The sequence below is a fragment of the Cephus cinctus genome, unplaced genomic scaffold, assembly GCF_000341935.2.
Source record: "Cephus cinctus unplaced genomic scaffold, Ccin1 Ccin1_scaffold0168, whole genome shotgun sequence".
NCBI classification, from domain to species: Eukaryota; Metazoa; Arthropoda; class Insecta; order Hymenoptera; family Cephidae; genus Cephus; species Cephus cinctus.
In genome coordinates, this window is record NW_014332892.1 from 2,870,228 (window position 1) to 2,892,297 (window position 22,070).

Genomic DNA, 22,070 nt, shown 5'->3' on the forward strand with positions numbered 1-22,070 from the left:
AACTTCTGGTAACCAATGGTAACACCTAAATATTATGAAAATATCAGTCTTGAATAAAGTTGGCTGCTTAAAATGGACTGTTCCAGGAATCGCTGTTCAGAATGTATAAGGCTACGTTCAGTCGTAACAGAGGCAGGTCTTTAACCTGACAAACGAAATTCAGGTGAGCCAGTTATAATATCGCCTTGTTTGTTTCCTTAGAACGTAAACGAATAAAAGAAGGAGAACGCCAGTGGCAGCAGATATAACAGCTGTGACTGTTGGGCGCAGAGATCAAAAATCGGACGCACCAGAAGAAAAATCTAATCGGCATAGATATCAAACGTGGGAATTGTTTGGCTGTGAAAATAATTATCCTTGAACGTCCCCACCGCTCTGACTAAGATTTAGAGATATTCGTGGCGTCTTTAGAAACAATAGCGTGAGATGTCACGTGGATCGTTGTTTATCTCGTTTTGTCCTTGTCTAATGATTTCACGAGGCCCAATGGGAAAGCAGAACGTAGTGGGTGCGTCTCACGATGACGTATTAGCCACCGAGCATAACAGTATCTGCAAAGTAGAATGTTTTTCAACGTGTGCTTTAGCGTCGACGTCAACGAAAACACATACCCATAGTTTTTCTGTAAATTGTTTTTATGTTATGGCTCGTCCACGGTTGTGAAATAAGCGCGATGAAGATGCAGGATAAACATATATGCGAAAATTGTTGGAATATTGTTGACAGCCCGGAAGAATCTTCTAGCATGTTTTCCTGATGTTTACCAAGGAAGTTATTAAATCTTCCAATTGATAACCAACATTTGTTTACGCCGTTTAGAATTTTTCAATACTTTTATACATTATTCTTGCTTGCAGCGCTGGACAAATTATGTTCTTACTCTCATTCCTTTGTTATTTATCGTTAGCCGGTACTGGGGCAGTGACCTGAGATCGTAACGATTTAATGGTGGGTGTGAACATAGTGAAAAGAGTCAAATACTCTGTCCAATAATATCCAAGTAGTTTTATGATACTCCAACAGTACTTGAGTCATCTGAAACGAAGACTGATCGAGAGTCTCTGTAGCAACGAGATCCTTCACCTTCTCTTTTCAATCTTAAAAACTCCTACACGAAACTTTAGTAACTCTGTAAACAGAAAGTGAAATATTAACTCGTGGAGCATTCAGAATATTACACAATTGACAGTCGACTGACTCGTGTTTGTTCTATAGGTATATTATAACCGTATTCCACGTATTGCATCTTTGTTATATGCACATTGTGTCCGTTACAATTATTTGACGAGTTACGATAGCTGATTACGCCACTGTTCCTAGGTAAAGGACAAAGGTTTTCGACAATATTATGGCTGCGCGGACAATGGCTGGATTGTCTTCTTCGGGTCTAAGTAGCACAGCCCAGGTACTCCTGACTTTTTTTGTATTGCCTCAACGTCACAGTTTTATCCATTGGATTGAACTTTTATATTTTCATAACAGAGAAGTTCGTTGCTGAGACGTCGTCCGAGCTACCAATGAGCGTAAAGCATTTGCGAAAACACATCGACCGTTGCCTCGGTCGCCACTTACGAATTGCCAGTCGCTATATTATGTTAGTCGGTCACACCGATTAACTTTAGTTCGTTTCTCGCGCTCCTACGAGTAGCACGTGTTCTCTCTATTCTTGATTGTAAACATATAATACATATAATGCGTTTAGTGTCCCAAGCGTGGTAAAGCAGTCAAAGGATATGGTACAGCTGAATATTATTTTTTATATCATATCAAAGTCGCAAACATGTGACTCGCGCGATCTTTTCTGACATTTAAAGAATACCTTTTCTTATTTGTTTACGAGAAGTGAAAGACTGACATTTGCGTGTTGATTTGAAGCTGTGTATAACCTGACTAAGCTTTGTATGGAACAAAGAAGACTTGCAGTGGGTTTTCTTTAAAATTGAGTGAGTAAAAATTAATTTTTCGTTTATCCTCTCCCGTCACTCATTTTTCTCTCTTTCTGGTATACGTAACGTAAACGTTAAGCGTTACTTGCGTGTTTGCTGCCTTAAGTATGTACAGTGACGTGCAGCGTGACGTTGATGTTTATCCATATATTTTGAAATATGGCAACCGAGCTTCCTCAAAACCCAGTCTTATGAAATTGTTTTTTTTTTTTGGTAGATAACATTACTTAACTCCCTTTCTATCTTTTATTACTCGATGAGAATGTTTTGCTGTAGAAATATTCTAGGAACAGTAAATAATTCACTTTGCGGACGCCTACGTACCGACGCCATTACTATAGGACGCTATTATCTTGGATATCGTTTATGCTTTCCAAGAATGGTCACTTTTACATATCCTGTTATAGTGATGCAGTACGGTACTTAGAATTCTGTATCTCGAAAGTTCAGACTGTGGCTATTGGATTAAAAATAGTTGCAAGCTCAAGACTCTATATTCAGTGCCAGGTCCATGGCCAACTCATTAACCTGGCCCAGGGCCAGGGGTCCTGGCGAGCTTTGAAATTCTTGTTTTGGCCTGGAATTTCGTCGGCGGATATCGTGAATAACAAAAATATATAGATTTTCTGCACTGACGTTGCATGATCTAATAGGCTATAAATTTTCGCTTCTTGGATATATTATGCATCAACGACTTTCACTGTTACGGAATAGCGTCAGCTGACGCAATTGATTACTCCCTGTTAAATAATCTCAATGAGCAGTATTATGCACGAATTGCAATTCAACACTGTTGTCTCTTATATCACAGTGTATAAGTGTATATCTGCGTTACTCTCTATCCTCTATACCAGTTTTAAAGGACGCGCCACGGCGAGAAACGGTTTTTCAAGACCGTGCAACTTTCTCGTGAGATTAGAACGGTTTCCAGACGAGAGACTAGCAATAGAGATGGAAGTCGGAGGGGAGTTGAAAAAAAAAGAGGAGTCACTCGACTTACGTGGTAGCCGTGAGTCTTACAAAAAGTAAGGACTCCAGTGGAGTCACGGAACCTCTCTGCATGAATAATGCCGTTCGACCGCATCACGAACTGCAGAAATAATATACATAATATATAGAACGATACGTAAAATGACGTAACGCGTCTGCAAGGAGCAAATAGACTCAGACATGTAGAGAAGCGAGTTAAAATAGACTCAGGAAGCATCCTAATCCGCTAATAAAATTATATCCAGTCAGGGTCTTAGGTCTTGGCTCTGTAACACTTATGATCTTTTATCCCAGATAAAATAAACATGAGATGAACTCTCAGTACTTATGGTTATGTATATAGACTTTTTGTTAATTCGTTTCACTGAGCAGACTCTTCCTTTGCAGTGAGCATATAGATATCATCTGGTACTAAGAGTCAGTACTCTTCTCGAAAAGGAGGACAAGATTTGATCCTGGCTCAAGTATAACGTAATGCAGACAATGTTTGTATTATCTGGATACCGTAGTACTCAGTGGAACGGGATGAAGATTGTTGATGACATCATTCTACCTTTTCTCCATGTTCCAGATTGACTTGATTTAGAAAGTTTTTATATCTTACCCTGGAGGGCCTTTGGCTAGCACGTTGCCAAATGTCATGATCAATCCGGCTGACAGGTATATTGTCTGTTGGTATTTAGATCGTTGGTTGAATAATTGCAAACTTTGACAGATGAATAAGTTACAGTGCATCGACCTGAGTTACTGGAAAAAGTGCCGTGACAATGTCCTTAGGTTTTCTGTGCCTTGGTATATATATTTATGCTACACTCTCATCCGGTGTAAACATTGATGAGATACGTATCCTGTCCTGGAAGTAGAAGAAGATGGAGGACTCGTGCAATGCTCCTGCGATAAATAAAAGACAGAAATTGAACGACGGGCATACAATAGCCGTTACGTTGACTCCTTGTCATGTTCGACAATACTCTAGTCAGTGTAGTGAGTAGTCGGAAAAAAGATGTCGTTAAAATCACTGGATTTTCACACGAAACAAAGAGCTACAATAATAAGTCATTTATTGATGATTAATTAAAGTGATACGAAACCTTTGTGAACACGTGAAAGGATATTGACGTCACTTTAACCTGCTTCCTGTTTGGCATCGAGGACTTCTGGTTCTGTGCCAAAGATAATTTTCTACGTGGTCGGATATAAGCTCTAAGTAATAATCGAAGCCATTTTTACCAAATTTGAATTCGATGGTAATCTATGTAAATTATTTTGGATTGCTCATCCTAACCTAAAAGTCTCCTGCGTAACGGTAATAATGTATTGTAGGAGTACTTATCTAGCAGTCGCGTGCGAGTATCTTTCCGAAGATGTTTAAACGCAGAGATTCTCTTATCAAGGTTTGTCTTATCAAAGGCAACTCGTACATGTCCGTGTAAAATCTAGTCTCACGGTACAATGCCACGGTTATATTATCCAAGGATTAGACTTTTACCGCCTAGCGAGTCGAAAGCCTACCATTCCGTATCCATTTCATATTTTTCCTTTGTTTCACATTTTTTTTTTACTTCCTTTTTTCTCTACTTCTTAGTCATGCGAAACGCGAGAACGGCAAACAAGTCTCTCTTGAATTTCGGCCAGACATAACAGAGTGTCTGTGCTGTATGCTGTGTCGCCTGTATAGTTAAGCAACAGAGTGACACTGTGAAAAGTAAATGCGGACGTTTGACCGGCAGTGGAAATTTTTGTCGACACAGAATTTTTTTTGTAACTCTTCACTCACATTGGAATCTGACAAAAATTGTCGGAGCAGACTTAACCACCAGGTGTTCGCTGTTTTATTTTTACAAATAGCACAGGACTACGCTGGTGCGTGATTCATGGCTTTTCGTTCTCTGTTAATATTTTTGGTGTCACCCCGAAAAGCGTTTTCTCATCATTAGCTTATATCGGTGACTTCTCGTTGTATGGTAATCGTGACGTTCGTCACTCGAGGAAGACAATTTCCAAGTAATTTATTATGGACGAACGTTCGGAATATTTGTGAAATCGTTAAAACCTAGCATTACCATAAATGACGCCATTATGTTTGACTTTTCTATAGTCATTGCTGAGAATTAATTTGGGAGATATCTGTTACTTGTATTAGTATTTAATTTATTATTTTATGTACAATTATAATGTATGCTTTATATTCTCTGTGAAAAATCATCGGGAATGCCAGTCTTAGACGTGTGTTTAAAGTAGGCAACATTTGAATGTTTTCTGATTAATTAAATTGAACAGGGTACAATGTCCAATGGCCTTGATCCACGAACGTTTTGCAGTAAGCAGTGACTGATATATTTTAACGAATTCACGTGTTCCGATCTATACAATTGTTATGTAATTATGAACGATGAATCATCCGAGCAAGTTATACCGTCTCGTTCTATCTATGGCTTCCAGAAAAACGTCATTCCTATTGGCGCTTTTGAATGAGATAGCAAAAAAGTGAGTAGGAGTGACGCAAAAGAAAATAGGATTTAGATGGCATTATAACCTGTCAGCCACGTGTACTGTGCGAAAGATAATTTGACTATCCATTTAAGATGACTGTCACTGCTATGCAACTGATTATAATTGACATTTTGTATGATAAACTCGAGCGTGTTCTTCGATTCCCAATTATTCGAATTTAAAGTTGATTTGGAAATGTGGTTATTCATTATAAAATGCAATTTATGATCTGCTTTGTTGGATAAGGTTTCGAAATTATTACAAAGAATGACTATGGTACAATGGACATAAAGAGAACTAAACATTTTTGTACTATTACCGTACAGTCATTGTACGCTTTTTACTTATCCGTAAACAGGTTAACGTGAAGAAATAATTAATCACTGTTGAGTCATGCATGCTTTGTACTTTGTTCCAGATTCAAAGAAGACTGAAAATCGCGCCACGCGTCGTTCTGCTCACGTGATTCGCCATTTTATCGACCGCTCAAGATTGGATGTTCTGATTGGTCGAAAGTTGATCACGTGATTCATTCTAACGTCAAGTTCGGCCGTCTGCTGGTGGCCGAGTGGACTTCTTAACGAGTCGCCGAGGAACAAAGGATTGTCGTGTCGGCTTCTCGTACTCCGTTTTTCTCTAGTCGATTAACGCAGCACTTTGCGATAGCGAAAGCGTTTAGAAAAAATTTGTGAAGTTGTACGTGTCTAATTGTGCTACGTTTTAATTGCCATTGGGGAAAACGACTATTCGACTTGTGTTGAACGTTTTGACAGCTTACTGCTAACGTTGAGAGAGCCAAGTTGCTCGATTTTTCGAGAAATTTTGAATTTTTTTTTTCTACTACACTGACAAGGCTCGGTTGATATATAATTTGTGATTTTCTATTTCCACCGAGTGACGCTTGACTTGGCATACATATTTCCATAGCGCTGTCGCGCGAAAATGGTTAGGTGAAACTTTGAAATTTGTTGGGATCCATTTTGAGTGACGCGTGGTTGACATTTCTGTTTGAAAAATTGTTTCCGCTACTGAACGCGCATCTTTTGATTCTCTTGAGTGAAGTTTGTGATTTCATCGGGACGTGCTTGTCACGTCCCAACAAGGACGTTAAGGAGTCTAATCATCAGGTGTATTGTCCGGTTCATCACATTTTAGGACCAGCTGGGAGCAAGCCTTGAAAATGTACAGCATGAACTACATTGGAAAGTTCATCAGCAATTTTCGGGACTTTTATAACGAAATTAATACTGCTACTCTCACTGGAGCAATTGATGTGGTTGTTGTAGAACAGGCTGATGGATCATTCAATTGTTCTCCATTCCATGTTCGTTTTGGAAAATTGGGTGTACTCCGTTCCAGAGAAAAAGTGGTAAGCACAATACCAATTCTTATACTAGGCTATACAAATCATTCCTCGGACTGTTTAGAGTTTTCTAGTTTGCATGTTTTTAGTATTAGGAATTAACAAAAAATAAAGTATATGACTGACAATAATTGTGAGCAACGGTTATATTGTCAAACATTTATAGCTAGATATTTTAAAAAGCTTCCTAAGTTTCTATAGATAAAGATTTATCATTATATTGAAGGATGCACGTTAATATAGGGATATATATTTCTAAAAATAGATTGTTACTAATAATGAAAAGAAATATACTTACAAAAATATTTTGTACTATATATAATTTGCTGTGTAATAAGTTTTAGACATTGAACTGATAATCTGATAAGATTTTATTTCAAAACCAACTGATGACCCTGAGAGCACACAATACTAGCTGTTACCTGAAAGCATTAAGTAATGATTTATGTGGTGGCTCAATCACGATTAAATACATAATTACAAAAAAGATTTTTAAATACTTGCAATACTTTGTACATAATTTACACGTTAACAGTGTTCTATAGTATACATTATTTTTTCATCAAACTATAATTAATAATAATATATAAAGAAGCACTTATTCTTTTAAAAGGAATTCATTATGCTGACGTTATTGAATTATGCAATCACATCATTTTCTAGTTACATTAACTGTATAATTTCAGTTCTTACTACTTGGATTTGCATATTATGCAATAAAGCGATGCAGTAGTTTGCTCATCCATTCTTTGTAAAAAATAGTAATAATGTAAAAAAATGTATTACCAATAAATGCTGATATTAGCAATATAAATATTAAGTAGAATCAAAGGTCGACTATACTACTACAAGACGCGTATATCTTTTTAAATAATCAGTATCCTTTCTTCATTCTTTCCAGGTGGATATTGAAATAAATGGAGAGCCACGACAGATTCATATGAAATTAGGAGACTCTGGAGAGGCTTTCTTTGTCGAAGAAGTTGGTTCTGATGGTTCACCCGCAGACTCGGAAATTCCACCGCATTTAGCATGCTCACCAATTCCTGTCGACAGTTGTTTTCCATCCACCAGGTCTGATAATATTTGCTTCAAAATAGCCATTAGGGTGACATGCATTATAAAATGACCCTGTTTTTCCATAGTAGTCGGGTTATCCTTATCGGTAACTTGAGAGAGTTAAAATTGTAAAACAAGTTAGAAGTTTAAAACAACATGGGCAAACTGTATTCTTGAACCTAGTCTTTCCTCTGTCGTATAGATTCAATCTGCTCTCGGATTTGCCACAAGAACAGCACGAGAAGATCCTGAGGGATTCTGTGTTGTCCATCGAACGTGAAAAATGGGAGCAAATGTCCTCCTTGCCACCTGACGAACGTGAGAAATTCCTTGTTGAACAGTTTTCCGACCTACCTATCGAGCACCGTGAGAAATGGCTACAGATCGCATCTCTTACATCCGAAGAAAGAGACAAAATATTCCGGGAGAGCTTTGGCAGCGTTTCTACGTTGCAAAAGCAGCGGATGATCCGTGAGCAGTATTCTGCCTTAAAGAACGAAGACAAGGAGAGACTCTTCAAGGAGAACTTTCCAGAACTACCAGCAGAGCAGCGACAAAAATTTGAAAAGGCTTTGTTGACTGACTGGCCGAGTAAAGATGAGAAGTGGGAGAAGAAGGAAAAGATTTTGAAGGACGACGATGAGGAAATTTTTGACATGGACAACATCAACGAGGACGAACCGCGACCTGCTCTGTCTACACCAAAATCATTTGTCGCTGTTACCTCATCCGAAAGGATTCGCAAGATCAGTGTTGTGAACAATGACTTCAGACCGATCACTGATGATCCTCAAAGCAGTAGCAAGGAAAAATCAAGCGATGAGTCAAATACATCCTTGACTAAGAAGAACTCGAAGGAGGAGTCGGTGGAGGAAGTGAAGACTAGCAATAACTCGAAGAGAAAGAGGAAGAGGAAGAGTATCATGAGGAAGAAAGGTTCCCAGAGGAAGACCAGCAATGGCAGCAGCAGTCAGACGGAAATGAGCGAAACTGACATTCTTGTGGCTGATGAATCCCAGAGTGAACCTGTAAGTCTCGTAACCTGATATTTAGCGTACTGAATATGTATGATATCCCATCCTACCTCCCAATGATCTATTTTATTTCTGATAATATATTAATTAAAGATATTGAAGGGTCCTAGTCCGGTCGCCGAGGTCGAGACTAAGAATGCATCTTGTGAAACAATTACCATTCATTCATCGTACACTCAGGAGACATTGGTCAAACATCCTGAAACAGACTTCCATTTCTTCAGTGACACCGAAGTCACAAAGTAAGTGTTATCAAACTATACATTCAATAGATTTTGCACTGTTGTTGCATCTTGCAAATTAATATCCTAATACAGTATTAACCTTGTACAAGATGCATCCGATACTGATATTTCAGAAATGAAGGGTTCGGTCACTATGTAATACATATTGGTTAATATAGACCCTATCGTATCGTCTTAAAAAGTTAACAACCTTCTACTCTATAGATACGTTAAAGTGATTAACCACGTAGTTGTTGACTGACAGTTGGTGTTTGTGATTGTAACGTTTCTCTTTTTTTTTTTTTATTTCATCTGTAAAAGGAACCGGGATTCTAGGCCCTCCTCTCCTGTACAGTCGGACACAGAGTTCGAAATGCGAAAGATCACACAAGAAGGGAAAGACATGGAGGACGACAAGGGTCATCAACAAAGCTGGAGATGGGGAGAACTTCCAAGTCCACCACCGGAGTCTGCGCACGCGTCGCACAGAAACTCATTGAATTCATCAGCAGCAACTGCTCAGCCTAACGATCGTTAGTAAAAAAAAGATAAATATATCTAATACGTGGAAGAGACATTCATGTTTAATCCTTTTGCTGTTAGCCAAAGTTGAACTTGAAACTCTCAGAGACGTATTTCGTTTTCCTGTCTATGTATAACATACGTGCACATAATTTCACCTATCGTGCCGAACTATGAAGTTTCGAACCAGCTCCGTCTGTTATCGGTCTCACGTAACACAGCAAAAGGTATTAAAGCATTACATTTAAGAATCCTGAACAATTTTTAACATTCACTGTAAACTTTCTCACATACTCGCTTAATCGTCAATTTCCACTAAACCGCTGGTTAACTTGCTCTTTCAATGGTAGCTGAGGCACATCGCTCAATGCTCAGTGGTATGTTCTCCTTCATGAAGAAGACCTCACGCGTTAGGCACAATCCGGAGTCTGAAGGGATTTACCTGAGTGATCTGAATGCCGACGAATTAGATCCCGAGGTCGCTGCTCTCTACTTCCCATCATCCTACCGTGGACAGTCCGCCGTTAAAGGTATATATTTGGCTTTGGCGTTTTGCTTGTCTACCTAGACATATGCTTCTTTCTTGGACTCTGCGCCGTAGAAGCGTGTTGGCTTACTATACACGGCCAGGCGTATTCCTTAAAAAAGAAAAAAAAGTGCTCGCTACATCTCCGGTCCTCTTCCTCATCCACAATTCTTATCAGCCATTCTATCACTCTGATCGTCCATGTCGCATTATCAATAGTCAACGCAAAACTCTTTGCTGTCGTTGATAATTCCTTGGAACAGCGAAGGAAGGTCTGCGCGACTTTCTTGATTCCGCGGTTCGACGATCGGGTATACGTCGCGCAATAATATTTCGTAAGGTTCTTTACGTGACACGCTCGATTAAACAATAGAAAATAAAAAAGAATTATTGTCCGACCTTGTCTGTTACCAAGCGACGAAAAGTCGCGTTGAGCAACGGTTCACGCGAGTTATTAAGACGCTTTAATGAAAACGATAAGAGAAGCATCCAAGGTACGTAAAAAACAATTCGATGTTGTGTCCGTTATAGAAGGGAAGAGTTTGGATGAAGAAGATACTGAATCAGGAAATGGACCGAGCTTACCCCAAAGCCCGAACAGCGTGGAGGGTGCTATCGGTGGTCCAAAGTCACTGGACAGTGACTTCGAGGAGCCGAAACACTCTTTGTTCGACAATCACGTCGACATAAGTCTTTCGTTATGCGGCGGATTGGATTCCGAGCATGGACCGTCCGAGGAGGCGTTTCATCAAAATTTACTTCACTTTGAGGACATTTGTACCGAGCCAAAGTTATATGAGAATCCAAATTTGGTGGTGAAAATCAATGGAAAGTTTTATAACTGGGCAACAGCTTGTCCGATCGTCATGACCCTAACTGTATTCCAAAGGCATCTGCCACAAAGTGCCATAAACAATTTGTGTGCTCACTACATGTCCTTGCCAGTTCACGAGGACAAGAAACAGCAAAGCAATGGGAAGGCAGAAGGTGGTCGCAGCGGATACAGCTCCTGGTTCTTGTGGCGGCGATCCACTCAGCCCTCGAAGAAGATCGAAGATGCTGCCCGAGGTACGTAAGAAGATATTAAAAATTATTTATCACGCGTGGAAGTTTTTTAAATTTTATTAATTCCGTTCATTGTCATTTACAGCCGACGAACCCGCGATTGACATTACGGAGGAGATCGTACAGATCAAAGAGATGAACGTCGTTGACACGATACCTGTTGAAACGTGAGTCATCAATAGATCCACTGTTTAATTGATCACGCCATCTTATGCGAACGAGTTCTCAATTCTGTTATCAATTTTTTTACAGACAGCCAAAGCTGAACGAGGAGAACGTGGACGATCGGACCACGTTCGAGGTGGTGCAGGACAGTTTGCCAAGTACTCCAGAGGAAACTATATTAGTGAAAAGCGAAAAGGAACGCGACAGGGAAGGCGAAGGTTATAGCGGTAGCGAAGACTCTGATAGCAATCAGAATGAGCCACAAGGTGTCAAAATACCAATAGAAAGGCGACCTTACTACGAGCCCACTGAGAAGTATCGTAAGACACTTCGGCTCTCGTCGGCTCAAATCGTATGTCTTCGTTTCATTAGATTTTCAAGGTACCCAAGCAAATTAAGATTCACCTCAAGAAATTGGCTTTCTTCTTTTACAGGCTAGTCTCAATCTGAAGGAAGGCGCCAATCAGGTCGTCTTCAGTGTCACTACGGCATATCAAGGCACCACACGCTGCAAGTGCCATATCTATCGATGGCGCTGGGACGACAAGGTCGTCATATCCGATATCGATGGCACCATCACCAAGTCGGATGTCCTTGGTCACATCTTACCGATCGTCGGCAAGGATTGGGCACAGTCTGGAGTTGCTCAGCTCTTCACCAAGATCAAGAACAACGGTTACAAGCTTCTGTATCTGTCTGCGAGAGCCATTGGCCAGGCAAGGGTCACTAGGGAATATTTAAAGAGTATCAAACAGGATGATCTGTCTCTACCGGAAGGACCGTTACTCTTGAATCCCACGAGCTTGATTTCCGCTTTTCATCGTGAGGTCATCGAGAAGAAACCTGAAGAATTTAAAATCTCTTGTCTCAGCGATATTCAAGCACTGTTCCCTGCTGACTCGAAACCGTTCTACGCTGGATATGGAAATCGTATTAATGTACGTAGACTTACAGGATTAAGAAAATTGGCTTTTATCCTGCCGCTCCTAATCCTTCTTACTTGTCATCGTATTTCAGGACGTTTGGGCGTATCGAGCTGTAGGCATTCCCATAATGCGAATCTTCACTATCAATCATCGCGGTGAATTGAAGCACGAGCTCACTCAGACATTCCAATCCTCGTAAGTCCTATCTTTAGTGATATTATATTACATAGACGTTTGTTAGATTGTAGTTTTATTTTTGAAACTTAAGACTTCTGTTTATCTTACCCCTCCGTCGTATATTTTGAGCTTGAACGTATTTCTGTTTTTATTTATTTTTTCTATCTGTGACGTATAGCACAGTATACGAACAATACAGTGTACGCCAAATCGACGCGGTTGGATCTTGCATGAACTGTAATTTTGGTTCTAAATATTAATTTATTGTTTTATTTGTCAACCGTTATTTTTACGATACTCTTTACTCAGTGCCTGTAGTTCTTTTTGTGAGTAATCAGCCGCGATAATTCAAAAGATCAAAGGGGTTTGTATTCAAGAATGGAGTTACGACCGAGTGGACAGCAGTGACTAGAAAAATTAAAGCTTTACCTAGTTTTTTGACGGGTCGGTTATTTCTGTGGTTACAGCTACACGTGTCAGAGCGGTATCGTCAATGAGTTGTTCCCGCCACTGTCAACATCATACGTCTGCTGATTGGCGGCACAACCTGATTCAGTTTACACTGCTTTTTTTTTTTATCGCACGGAATTCAATATTTCGTCCAATTTCATTAATTTCTCTGGTGTTATTATATCGATGCCATTGAGTTTTGCATAGATACCAGTTTTAGACTTCTTCGATCTTAGACAATCGAAAAGATATCCCAATGAGACAGACTTCCGTTTGGCTGTTTGTTCGCACGGTTCTACTCTTTAACGCAATTCCAATAGATAACTTACTACTAGTTGTACAGTGATCATATTTATTTATTTTTTAATTTACTTGTAAGGCTCGCTCACGTAGAATACAAAGTTACAAACAATTATCGAGTTTTGTATCTTGTCAATTATTGTAAATACGTTACATTGTATTTGTGGGAAACAGTTCGATGCGCGTACATCGCTCTGACGTGATACGTTATTTATTTTATTTTCGTGCTATCATTTTTTTTTTATTTGATAACGTCGGTCTGTCTTAAGAGCTTTACTTCCAATGGCTAATCTTATCAAAATTAGCGAGTCTACGCGGTTACCATACTCGTTGATAACTTCCTTTCTCGAATTTTCATTAATTATTGTACACTGATGAGGTATTTGGTTGTGCATCCTACATCCCTACCTATCATCTTATGATTTATAGGGTAAGCACACGACTGTACACAATTGCTTTTGAATGTTTTTTACAACCTTCATGCATTTCTGTAGTATAATTTTTGTCTGTGATTAGTTTTACGTAGAATAGACATTTCTATGCGTGGCATATCTTACGAGATCATTACAGTATTATTAACTCTGCCACAACGTTCTCTATCGACGAACTTCATCGCCATGTTGACTTCGATTGTCCTGATGTCATCATCGATTTCTAATCATCTCTTTTCAATTTCAGTTTCAAGTGGCCTGATATGTTCTGACATTTTTTTTGCTTGCTCTCACTTCGTATTAGCATCGCAATGTCATCTTTAGTATTATACTCAATGCTTATTGATCGATTGCGTCGTTGAATTACCATACGTCACTTCCTGCGAATGATCTTCATTTCTAGATTCACTGTTGACTTTTATCTCAGTGTGGATGAAGCGTTACACAATTATTATTCAATTTTAGCTACCACCTGAACGAAATCATCGTTGACATTTGGCAAAGATCCTCGTGGTCGTATATAATTGTTCACACAGTGAGGGCCTTTCTGTTTCGCAATGGGCCAACTTGCCAAGAGACAGTTGACGAGTTTCTCGTGATAACATCATCGCTAAATGTTGCTGGGAACGAAATATTTCTTTTTTTTCCGGATTTATTATTTGCAGAAAAACGATAATCACGCTGTACGATTGACGTTTGTGATTTATTTGTTTAAATAGTTTGTCGGACATTAGCATAACTTGTTATCGGGTAACGATCGTGCAACAAGATAGCAGCGAGAATTACATGAACATAAGTTAAGAATTTATTGTAAGAATGATCTGGAAGCATTATCTCATATGTCATTAATACGCAAATTTTTATATGATTAACATAATTTCGTTAATTGCTCATTTTAATGATTGTCATGTAATTTTCTTCTGTTTCTTTTCAGGTACTCGAACATGAGCTTCATTGTCGATCATCTGTTTCCGCCTTTGCGAGAAGACGCGGCTGATGAGTTCAGTAACTTTGCATATTGGCGCGAACCGATACAGGATGTTCCGAAGTTATCGGCACTCTCGCTCGAGAGTCAGGGTACTCAGTAATCATAAACGAAATTAAGGAGATGTTTCCCTTTTCGTACCGGAGCAATAATACTTTGCTCACAACGTAATGAGAATGATTGTCCTACTTACGATTAGCTAACTTTTATACTCTATGTTATTGATCGTAGTGATCCTGGCTGGTGAGATGCTCCCCAATGTACTTTATTATTCATTTGTATCTTTTCGCTCTTCTACTTTTGCTCTTCGAACAGATCTTTGTACAGACAGGTACTGCGTACCTTCTCTTCGATGGGAATTGTAACTCAGAGAAAATGTCATTCGACTTACAATACATGTCTGTATGGATGCAGCGAACAGTTTGCAATTGGCAATTATGCTTTTTGTTTTGGTGTTTACGTGAAAGCACATTCCAAGACGGGTGATACGTATTAATTAAATTATTGTCTAGTAGGTTACCGACGCCGGCTGTTCATTTAGATTTTAGTTCCTATTGTCATTGTCACACCAGCCACAGTTCACGATGCGCGCCTAGCAGCTTAATTATAGCCTAGCAATTAGCTGCTCCGAGCCGAATAAAAATTAATCCGCTTATACGCAGAGTATTAAAAAATGTCAGGATGCACACGATCCTTAATGGCAATCAGAATCGACTTGTCTTATCCGTGACAATTAAGATTATAATTTCGTTCAATGACCTGCTTCGAAACTCGCGCGAATATAAGTTGATACAATTTCTATCCCGGTATCGGTATGATCGATCCGGACTCACTGCGTTGAAGATTTATGTAAAATCTTTCATTTAAGATTTACGTCAAGTAGCTATGACAATGTTGTACTGTAACTTGGTTGTCAAAAATCCTATTTAATTTTAGTCACTCTTCTACGCAGTGGGTCTTTGACATTTTGCTTTCGATACACCAAAAGTTTATCACTGTACAATTCTCTCCATTTCCATGTCACTCGAATGCCTGTTTATATTTATTTTTCATTTCTTAAGATCTCTCTGCACTACTTGCCGCGATTATACAAATTGTGCATTATTGTGCTACTTTAATCAATTCAATTGATATTTTCATGTATCATTTGTTAATATCGTCTCTCTTATTCTTAGTCAAATTTGTCAATGTCCTCTAAACAATCGTGCCGACACGTCAATCTTGTCCGAATGTTACAAATGATTGAATATATCTTGTCTTTGTTTTTGTTTTCTTACGATTGATTGTGAAACTACGAAATATCAACTTTGTCCTTCGTTCGATACTCTAGAGCAATTACTTTAAAAAGTTCCTAGATAATCACCGTCGTAGATTGTCACTATTATTGTTTAATTAAACGAAATTCGCGTATCCTCGTTCATATTGCAAAAGTATGGTATTGAGCGTTACTAAAATTTGGAAAATATTAAGAAAAAAAAATTGAGAAACAAATGTCAATTCTGCATCAATCAATGTTATATAATGATGCAGGGATGACACGAGCCAAATAGGGCTGAGGAGAGTATTCCCATTGTGGACGAATTTCTTTCTGATAAATTTCATATCAATTTATATCACATTTCACGAGCAATGTGATTCTTCGATCGGGACATAGGCACAACGAAACTTTCCTCAGCGAACAAGGAAGAAAAAGTAGAAAGGAGGACAGAGAGATACAAAAAAATAAATTCGTTGGACAAGTTAATTATAGCAAAGCTATTTTTTTAATTCGCCTAGCTGATATACTTTACTGAATCGATAGAAAGCATAGGAGGCGAAACACACGATAAAGTAGCAATGATAAATATTGAAAACGGTGAAATAAAGAAAAGAAAAGCCAGGGCTACTGTGTTTTTACCAAAGAAAGTTTACGAAAAACGTAACCGAGCTGTGCTTCTCTCGAATCGATCGATTCTTATTTTTATGTGTAAAAGAAAGCTCGAAATAGTTCTATGGCGATTGGTGAGCGCGACTGCTTTATTATTTTCTTTTTTCTTGCGTCACTATCGTTTCGCCTAGTTTTACTTTTTCGAGCAGAATTACGAATCGCGGATTAAACGTACTGAACAAAGACGGTTTGATACATTCGTACATAAATTCTCATTGGATTTAGTATACACTAAGTTTATTATTAATTTTGTTGTCGATGTTATTATTATTGCTATTATTATTATTATTATCATATTCTTATTCTTATTATTTTGTAAACCGTGTATATAATACGAACGAGTATGTTGTGTAAAGGAATTTGTGTATAAAAAGAATATATATACAATTTATTTTTTGACAAGACTCTTATCTTTCGTTGGGGCGACGTTGCTCGCGTTATTATTTATTTGCTTGGTTGGGTCGAAGCTTTAATTTCTTCATTGGTTGTGTATTTATTTTACGTTTGTTCTTATCTTAAATACGCACGTAGCCCGCGCGCGTACTTATTTGTACATTGTGTTTCAGTACGTAGACGAGAGAGAACGGAGGAAATATACCTGATACGAGCGTAATATTTATTTGTCGTTGTCATAAATGTTGACGATTAATTGACAGTTGTTGCTTGACGCTTAATATATCATTTAAGAATATACGACTGTAACGGAATCCATATTGCTTATGGTGAACGAAGGTGGAGGATGGACGTTAATATTTTTTGTAGAATCTAGAGCTCCAGATAGGATGTTATTTTTTATTTATGTCGTATTAAATTGATATTGCAATATTACTTGTGGTTGCATATCAAATAGTAATTGTGTATCGATTCCTTGTTCCTTGTATGTTCTACAAGCTCTGGATGGTTCGTTGTGTAAGGGTCGGCTATGTTTTTTGCGCAATCACGAGGAGAGATAATGCCAAATGGAATAAATCTGCTTAATAGTTATTAATGATACGATCGTATTTAGACTCGCACATTGCATTTAGGCATACGGATTCTTTTGTTTGTTGCATAATATCAAGAAGACGTGGATCAATCGAAACGAAGTGTGATTAGCTCCCTGATCTCTAAAATCGATGTAATAACTGTATGTCTCTTGTAGTCTTTGCAGATTTTACGTAATAAAGATTAATTAACCGTCTCGTAATTACGAGAATGTTGCGACAGTCATTTGGTATTGTTTTAACGATAGACTGAATTTTGGCAGTGAGTGACATTTTTTTATTCGAAGGATTAATTATTGATCTTGTGGCTTTTACGAATGTGCTTCTTTTTTTTTTTCTTAATTGTACAGTGTTACTGGGCTGATTAGTCGAGGAGAAGGTTTTTTTTATCAGTGTCATTTTTATTTGTAATTGAGACGGAGTGGGAATTCTGGATTCCTTAAGACTCTTCGTGCAACGATGTCTCGCTTGGCCAGCGGGATTTGCACTGAAATAATTGAAATTCCAGGTGAAGTGGATTGGACTGTGGAAGAAGGAATTAGTGAAATTCCGTTGTAAATACTTTGGAGGCCAAGCGACGAGCTTTCTTTCTTGCTGAGTTGTCATTTTCCGACGTATCCCAGGAATCTATGGAAGTCGCGCTTCTTCCGCGCTTTGATTCTGACTCCAATGGTACTTTGCGACATTCCTTTATATACTGACAACATCTGACGTCTCGGAGCCAGTAGTATGTACCCTGGGGGAATAAATATTTTCGACTTTACCGGGAAATTAAATATAATTTAGTTGTTGGTACGGGGATTCGGACTTATTGGTATCATTAAAATATTTGAAAGTATTTTTTGTTTTATATCCGTTTACTTACACACGTTATTCCTATTATCCAAAATAAAGCGAATGCTAATCCTAGAGCCATGGTTGAAATTTTTGAGTTTTAGTGATTTAGAAAGATTTGATGACTGAAAATTTTCTGTTTACTGACGTTTTCTTACTATTGGTTCTGAATATTCAGCTTTTTTTTTACGTTTTCATTTGTTAGTTTTGTGCTGTGCATTTAGTTGCTTTGAATAACATTGAGGAGAAAATACTAAGTGAAGTTGATATCCAGATTCAATGGGGAATATAAATCTAATGCTTGACTGCTGATTTAATTTATATACAATTTTATTAAAAAGATTTAACGGTACATTATATTGTGTTATGTTTCTTCTGTATCTTGGGTTTCCATGTCCTCCGCATCCTCCTTTGTACTATCGCTGGATACTAGATCACTATATCCATGCTTTTTGGAATAGACACCCAACGGTGTTAGTTTGAAGGTAGCTAGAGGCTGGCCAAGAAGTTTCTGCAAGAAATGCGATTGTTTTATAGATCAATAAAACAATCAGAAATATATGGTAAATCAATCGAAGTATCAATGCTTACTAGTATTCTGGCTTGTTCCGGAGTAAGTGTCTGACCCTTTTTGCACACTTCAAAATCTTTAATTAATGTGACTACACCCTTTTGTAAAGCAGTTGGCATTCCTAACTGTCTTAGATGTGGTTCTATACTATGTGGAAAATCAGGCATAGGACCTTCGTGAAGAACAACAGTTTCTGTAGTAATGAAACCAGAACGGGCATATTCTTCTTCTCCATACTCTTCCATCCAACTGAGCACCTAATTAAATTAATTAACTTGAAATGTTGATAACTCATATAGTAAAATATATTTTGTACTATAGTTAGATAATACCTTCTTCTTAGGTCTGTTTGTGAACAATAGTCCGCACTGTCCCCTAAGTGCCTTAGAAAGCTCATGAGAACCATCGGCAGCTTCATCCTCTGGCGATTTTCCCAAAGCCAATCCCATTACTTTATTTTTGCCAAAAAAGAATCTACTATCTTTCCATTCTCCTCTCAAGTTTTTTAATTTGTTGTTGCGCATGTTTTGTACAGAAAATAAGAATATACGACTATACTGATCCACACATTTTCTGATATCCTCAACTATTTGTTGTTTCAGCACCAAACCCTTTTTACTGGTTTTGGTAAGAGATACTGCAAAGAAGTATAAATATAATTAATAACAGACCTGGTAATTGCTGTTTATAGGTTAGCTCAAGATATTTAAAAACACAAATATACACTGTCACGAAAATTTCTACAGAAAAAATTAAACACTCACTTTTCTTATCCCTCTTTGATTTCGGCATTTTCCTACGAAGATCACGTAAAACTTTTCAAATTACTTCTAAATGCCGTACCGTACAGTGACAACCATGTGCTCCACCGCGTTACAAGAAAACAAAGATGGTTCTTTCCGGGCTGCGTTCACATCCACTTTTCAAAACCAATGCTAAAACATACGTACTGCCTACAAAACCGCAAAAATAATAAGGAAAAACAATAAGCTCTTTATAATATTAATTCGTACAGTTTCAATATAAAATCAATATTCAGTACCATTTATCATTGATATACTTATATCAGCATAAGCATACAGTTACCAGTTACGTGTAAAATCCTTCTATAAAATCATTTCGAGCTGAATAAAAGTACAGTGCGATAATTAATAACATAATTTATCTTTCCAAATTCTCATAAATCATTTACCATGCAATCCAAAGACTCAAGTGCCTATTAATACAGCATAGGAAAGAGTCTCGAGAAAATTCGGTAAATTCAAAAGGCCGGAATTGAAAAAGTGAACGCAGACCAAGATGGCATCTTCCGCTGATCGCGGCAGTGCACTCTGTGAGATCGTAGTGGACGGGAGCCGTTGAAATTTGCTGAAGCCTCGATTTTCCAGGCCGCTTTCTGCACTCAAAAGGTGAGTCACTGTTCCAAAAGTATATCAATGCGTTCGTGCGGGTTAGGAAAAATTGTGATAGCCTAAAGAAGCCGCATTTTCCTCAAAATATGCGAAGTGTGCCGAGCCGTGTGAACCCCGTAGTCGACCAGTCCGCCGATCGTACGTCTAAACGCGGCGAAAATCTACGTTAACTTAAAACGAACCGCAAGCACTCGGACTGGTGTAATATATTTATAACATTCTCTGGGCCTGCTGTCAGCCCTTGCGTCTGGTGTTCTGCGAATTTTCATCATCTCAAAATCATTTTTGGCAGCGATCACTTCCCGCAAACCCTCTGAAGTCAGCCGCTTTGCGAATGACGCACGCGACGCGCGAGAGGCGGAGAGGAGTGTCCCGAGAGAACGGGCGCCATGTTGCTGTCTGGCCGGCGAAAAATTTTCAATTTTCTTTCATGAAAATTAACGTGCCAACGTAACTAGACGCGTGACAGTTCTTGGTCATGTTAAAGACGCTCCTGTCACGTACCACCTATGCTAATTATCGCACCACCCTGATGTCAAGTTATCTCATGGCGCATCACCGATTTTTACAAATATTTAGCTCCTTATATGGACAGGAGAAATCGGAGATCGTGCGAACCTTCCCGAATTTTCTTCTACTGCGTAGTCATATCAGATTAATCATTTTGTTTAGAAACTTTAATTAATTAATTATCAAAGTTCAAGAGTACGTACTCAGGCACGCCCTTTGGCAACCAGCATGACCGGCGGGTACAAGTTGGATTGACGTTTCTGTCAACATTTTTAATATTCCTAACGGATATTTGTCGAACTTACATTTATATACGCGATCACGTAATATCTCTGACAGAATTAGTAACCATTAAATGTCCAACATAAATTCTTATTCATTTTCCATGCTGACTCATTTCAAATGAAGAGAAAGATTCTTATAGTAGGGAAAAAATGTCGTTACGAGTAAATTGATCGTCCTCGAGCAATGTACTGCGAGAAAATAAGACATTAAATCGAGTTGGAATCGTATACGTACTACGTATGTACGTAATAGCGGTAATCAGGTGCGAAGATAAGAATGACTTTAATAACAGATTTAAGTATAGCGTAATGTTATGGCAACGGTAGAGATCCTTAGAACTCGTAGTAGCTATGACGACGACGACGACGACGACGACGACGATCATGTTGAAGACGGACTCTGGCGGTTCTAATTTCTCAAGGCCGAGACCCAACCGTTCATGTATCTGCGTAGCAGCCGAAGGCCTTGTCCTGAGACTGCATTCTTCTGTCCCACGCTAATTATGCGATCGCCATTCATTTTTCTTCCTTTACGCACGAGAACATGACCGTACGTAACCCCGACTCTTAAAAAAAGAGCCAGTCAGGAATTCGGCAGGATATCTTTAACCTAACCTAATTTAACTTCATGTTCTACCATAGTGACGGTTATACTAGTCAAACTCTAAGATTGACCAATCGCTATATATATATATAGCTCTCTAAAATCAATTTACCAATATTCAATATCATTACAGTACTAACTTTTCATAATATATGTAATATACATGTAACCGCCGAGTGCTTACAATTTTTAATGAACTACAGAGTGACGCATAAGTGTTAGAACGTGATCGACAGCTCGTGACCATGCGAAAAAGAGGAACGAACCTAAAATGAAATAAAAAATAGTT

The 22,070-nt window shown here is 38.4% G+C and overlaps 3 protein-coding genes and 1 long non-coding RNA gene across 16 annotated transcripts in view; 2 read left to right on the top strand and 2 right to left on the bottom strand.

Moving 5' to 3' along the window:
• Positions 1-15: 15 nt before the first annotated feature.
• LOC107263987 lies at positions 16-3,314 on the bottom strand. Of its 2 annotated transcripts, none has more exons than XR_003058701.1 (4): positions 2,271-3,314; positions 612-1,129; positions 291-551; positions 16-145 (listed from the first exon to the last, which is right to left on the bottom strand). It is a non-coding gene; the product is annotated as an uncharacterized LOC107263987 (long non-coding RNA). The 2 variants fall into 2 exon arrangements; XR_003058702.1 differs by lacking the exon at positions 16-145 and having other exon boundaries at positions 353-551; positions 612-753; positions 833-1,129.
• LOC107263981 (phosphatidate phosphatase LPIN3) lies at positions 1,586-17,436 on the top strand. Of its 6 annotated transcripts, XM_025081445.1 has the most exons (15): positions 1,586-1,736; positions 1,844-1,943; positions 3,324-3,596; positions 5,848-6,798; positions 7,694-7,866; positions 8,054-8,879; positions 8,979-9,127; positions 9,431-9,642; positions 9,982-10,161; positions 10,689-11,225; positions 11,308-11,389; positions 11,475-11,739; positions 11,822-12,325; positions 12,405-12,508; positions 14,606-17,436. In XM_025081445.1, exons 4-15 carry the CDS (start codon positions 6,610-6,612, stop codon positions 14,757-14,759), a joined length of 3,375 nt encoding a protein of 1,124 aa, XP_024937213.1. In that variant the 5' UTR covers positions 1,586-1,736; positions 1,844-1,943; positions 3,324-3,596; positions 5,848-6,609; the 3' UTR covers positions 14,760-17,436. The 6 variants fall into 6 exon arrangements, 5 of the variants coding, with proteins under 5 accessions (XP_024937213.1, XP_015587238.1, XP_015587239.1 ...); XM_015731752.2 differs by lacking the exon at positions 3,324-3,596; XR_001536808.2 differs by lacking the exon at positions 3,324-3,596 and adding an exon at positions 12,958-13,670 and having other exon boundaries at positions 1,598-1,943.
• A 384-nt stretch (positions 17,437-17,820) lies between these two features.
• Positions 17,821-20,090, bottom strand: LOC107263986 (mRNA turnover protein 4 homolog). Of its 3 annotated transcripts, XR_003058672.1 has the most exons (6): positions 19,736-19,892; positions 19,304-19,608; positions 18,992-19,228; positions 18,754-18,911; positions 18,129-18,302; positions 17,821-18,053 (listed from the first exon to the last, which is right to left on the bottom strand). XR_003058672.1 is itself a non-coding variant. In XM_015731774.2 (5 exons), the coding sequence occupies exons 1-4, from the start codon at positions 19,761-19,763 to the stop codon at positions 18,765-18,767; spliced, it is 717 nt and encodes a 238-aa protein (XP_015587260.1). In that variant the 5' UTR covers positions 19,764-19,892; the 3' UTR covers positions 17,821-18,302; positions 18,754-18,764. The 3 variants fall into 3 exon arrangements, 2 of the variants coding, with proteins under 2 accessions (XP_015587260.1, XP_015587258.1); XM_015731774.2 differs by having other exon boundaries at positions 17,821-18,302; XM_015731772.2 differs by lacking the exons at positions 17,821-18,053; positions 18,129-18,302 and adding an exon at positions 20,014-20,090 and having other exon boundaries at positions 18,765-18,911; positions 19,736-19,924.
• A 149-nt stretch (positions 20,091-20,239) lies between these two features.
• The window catches only part of LOC107263984 (14-3-3 protein zeta), a 33,235-nt gene continuing 31,404 nt past the window's right edge, over positions 20,240-22,070 (top strand). Inside the window, exon 1 of one of the 5 annotated variants that reach the window (XM_025081502.1) lies at positions 20,240-20,380. The gene's annotated coding sequence lies outside the window, so the exon portion shown is untranslated. The remainder of the gene's footprint in view (positions 20,381-22,070) is intronic. The other 4 variants (XM_025081504.1, XM_015731765.2, XM_025081503.1 and 1 more) reach the window with 4 other exon arrangements.

Bases quoted from the DNA above. Each gene is read 5' to 3' on its own strand.
- LOC107263981 (XM_025081445.1), top strand. From the start codon at position 6,610: ATGTACAGCATGAACTACATTGGAAAGTTCATCAGCAATTTTCGGGAC. The intron at 6,799-7,693 runs GTAAGCACAATA...CATTCTTTCCAG, and splicing joins TCCGTTCCAGAGAAAAAGTG to GTGGATATTGAAATAAATGG. The intron at 10,162-10,688 runs GTATATATTTGG...TGTCCGTTATAG, and splicing joins TGGACAGTCCGCCGTTAAAG to AAGGGAAGAGTTTGGATGAA.
- LOC107263986 (XM_015731774.2), bottom strand. From the start codon at position 19,763: ATGCCGAAATCAAAGAGGGATAAGAAAA. The intron at 19,609-19,735 runs GTGAGTGTTTAA...ACTTCTTTGCAG, and splicing joins ATCAAAGAGGGATAAGAAAA to TATCTCTTACCAAAACCAGT. The intron at 18,912-18,991 runs GTAAGCATTGAT...CATTTCTTGCAG, and splicing joins CGGAACAAGCCAGAATACTA to AAACTTCTTGGCCAGCCTCT.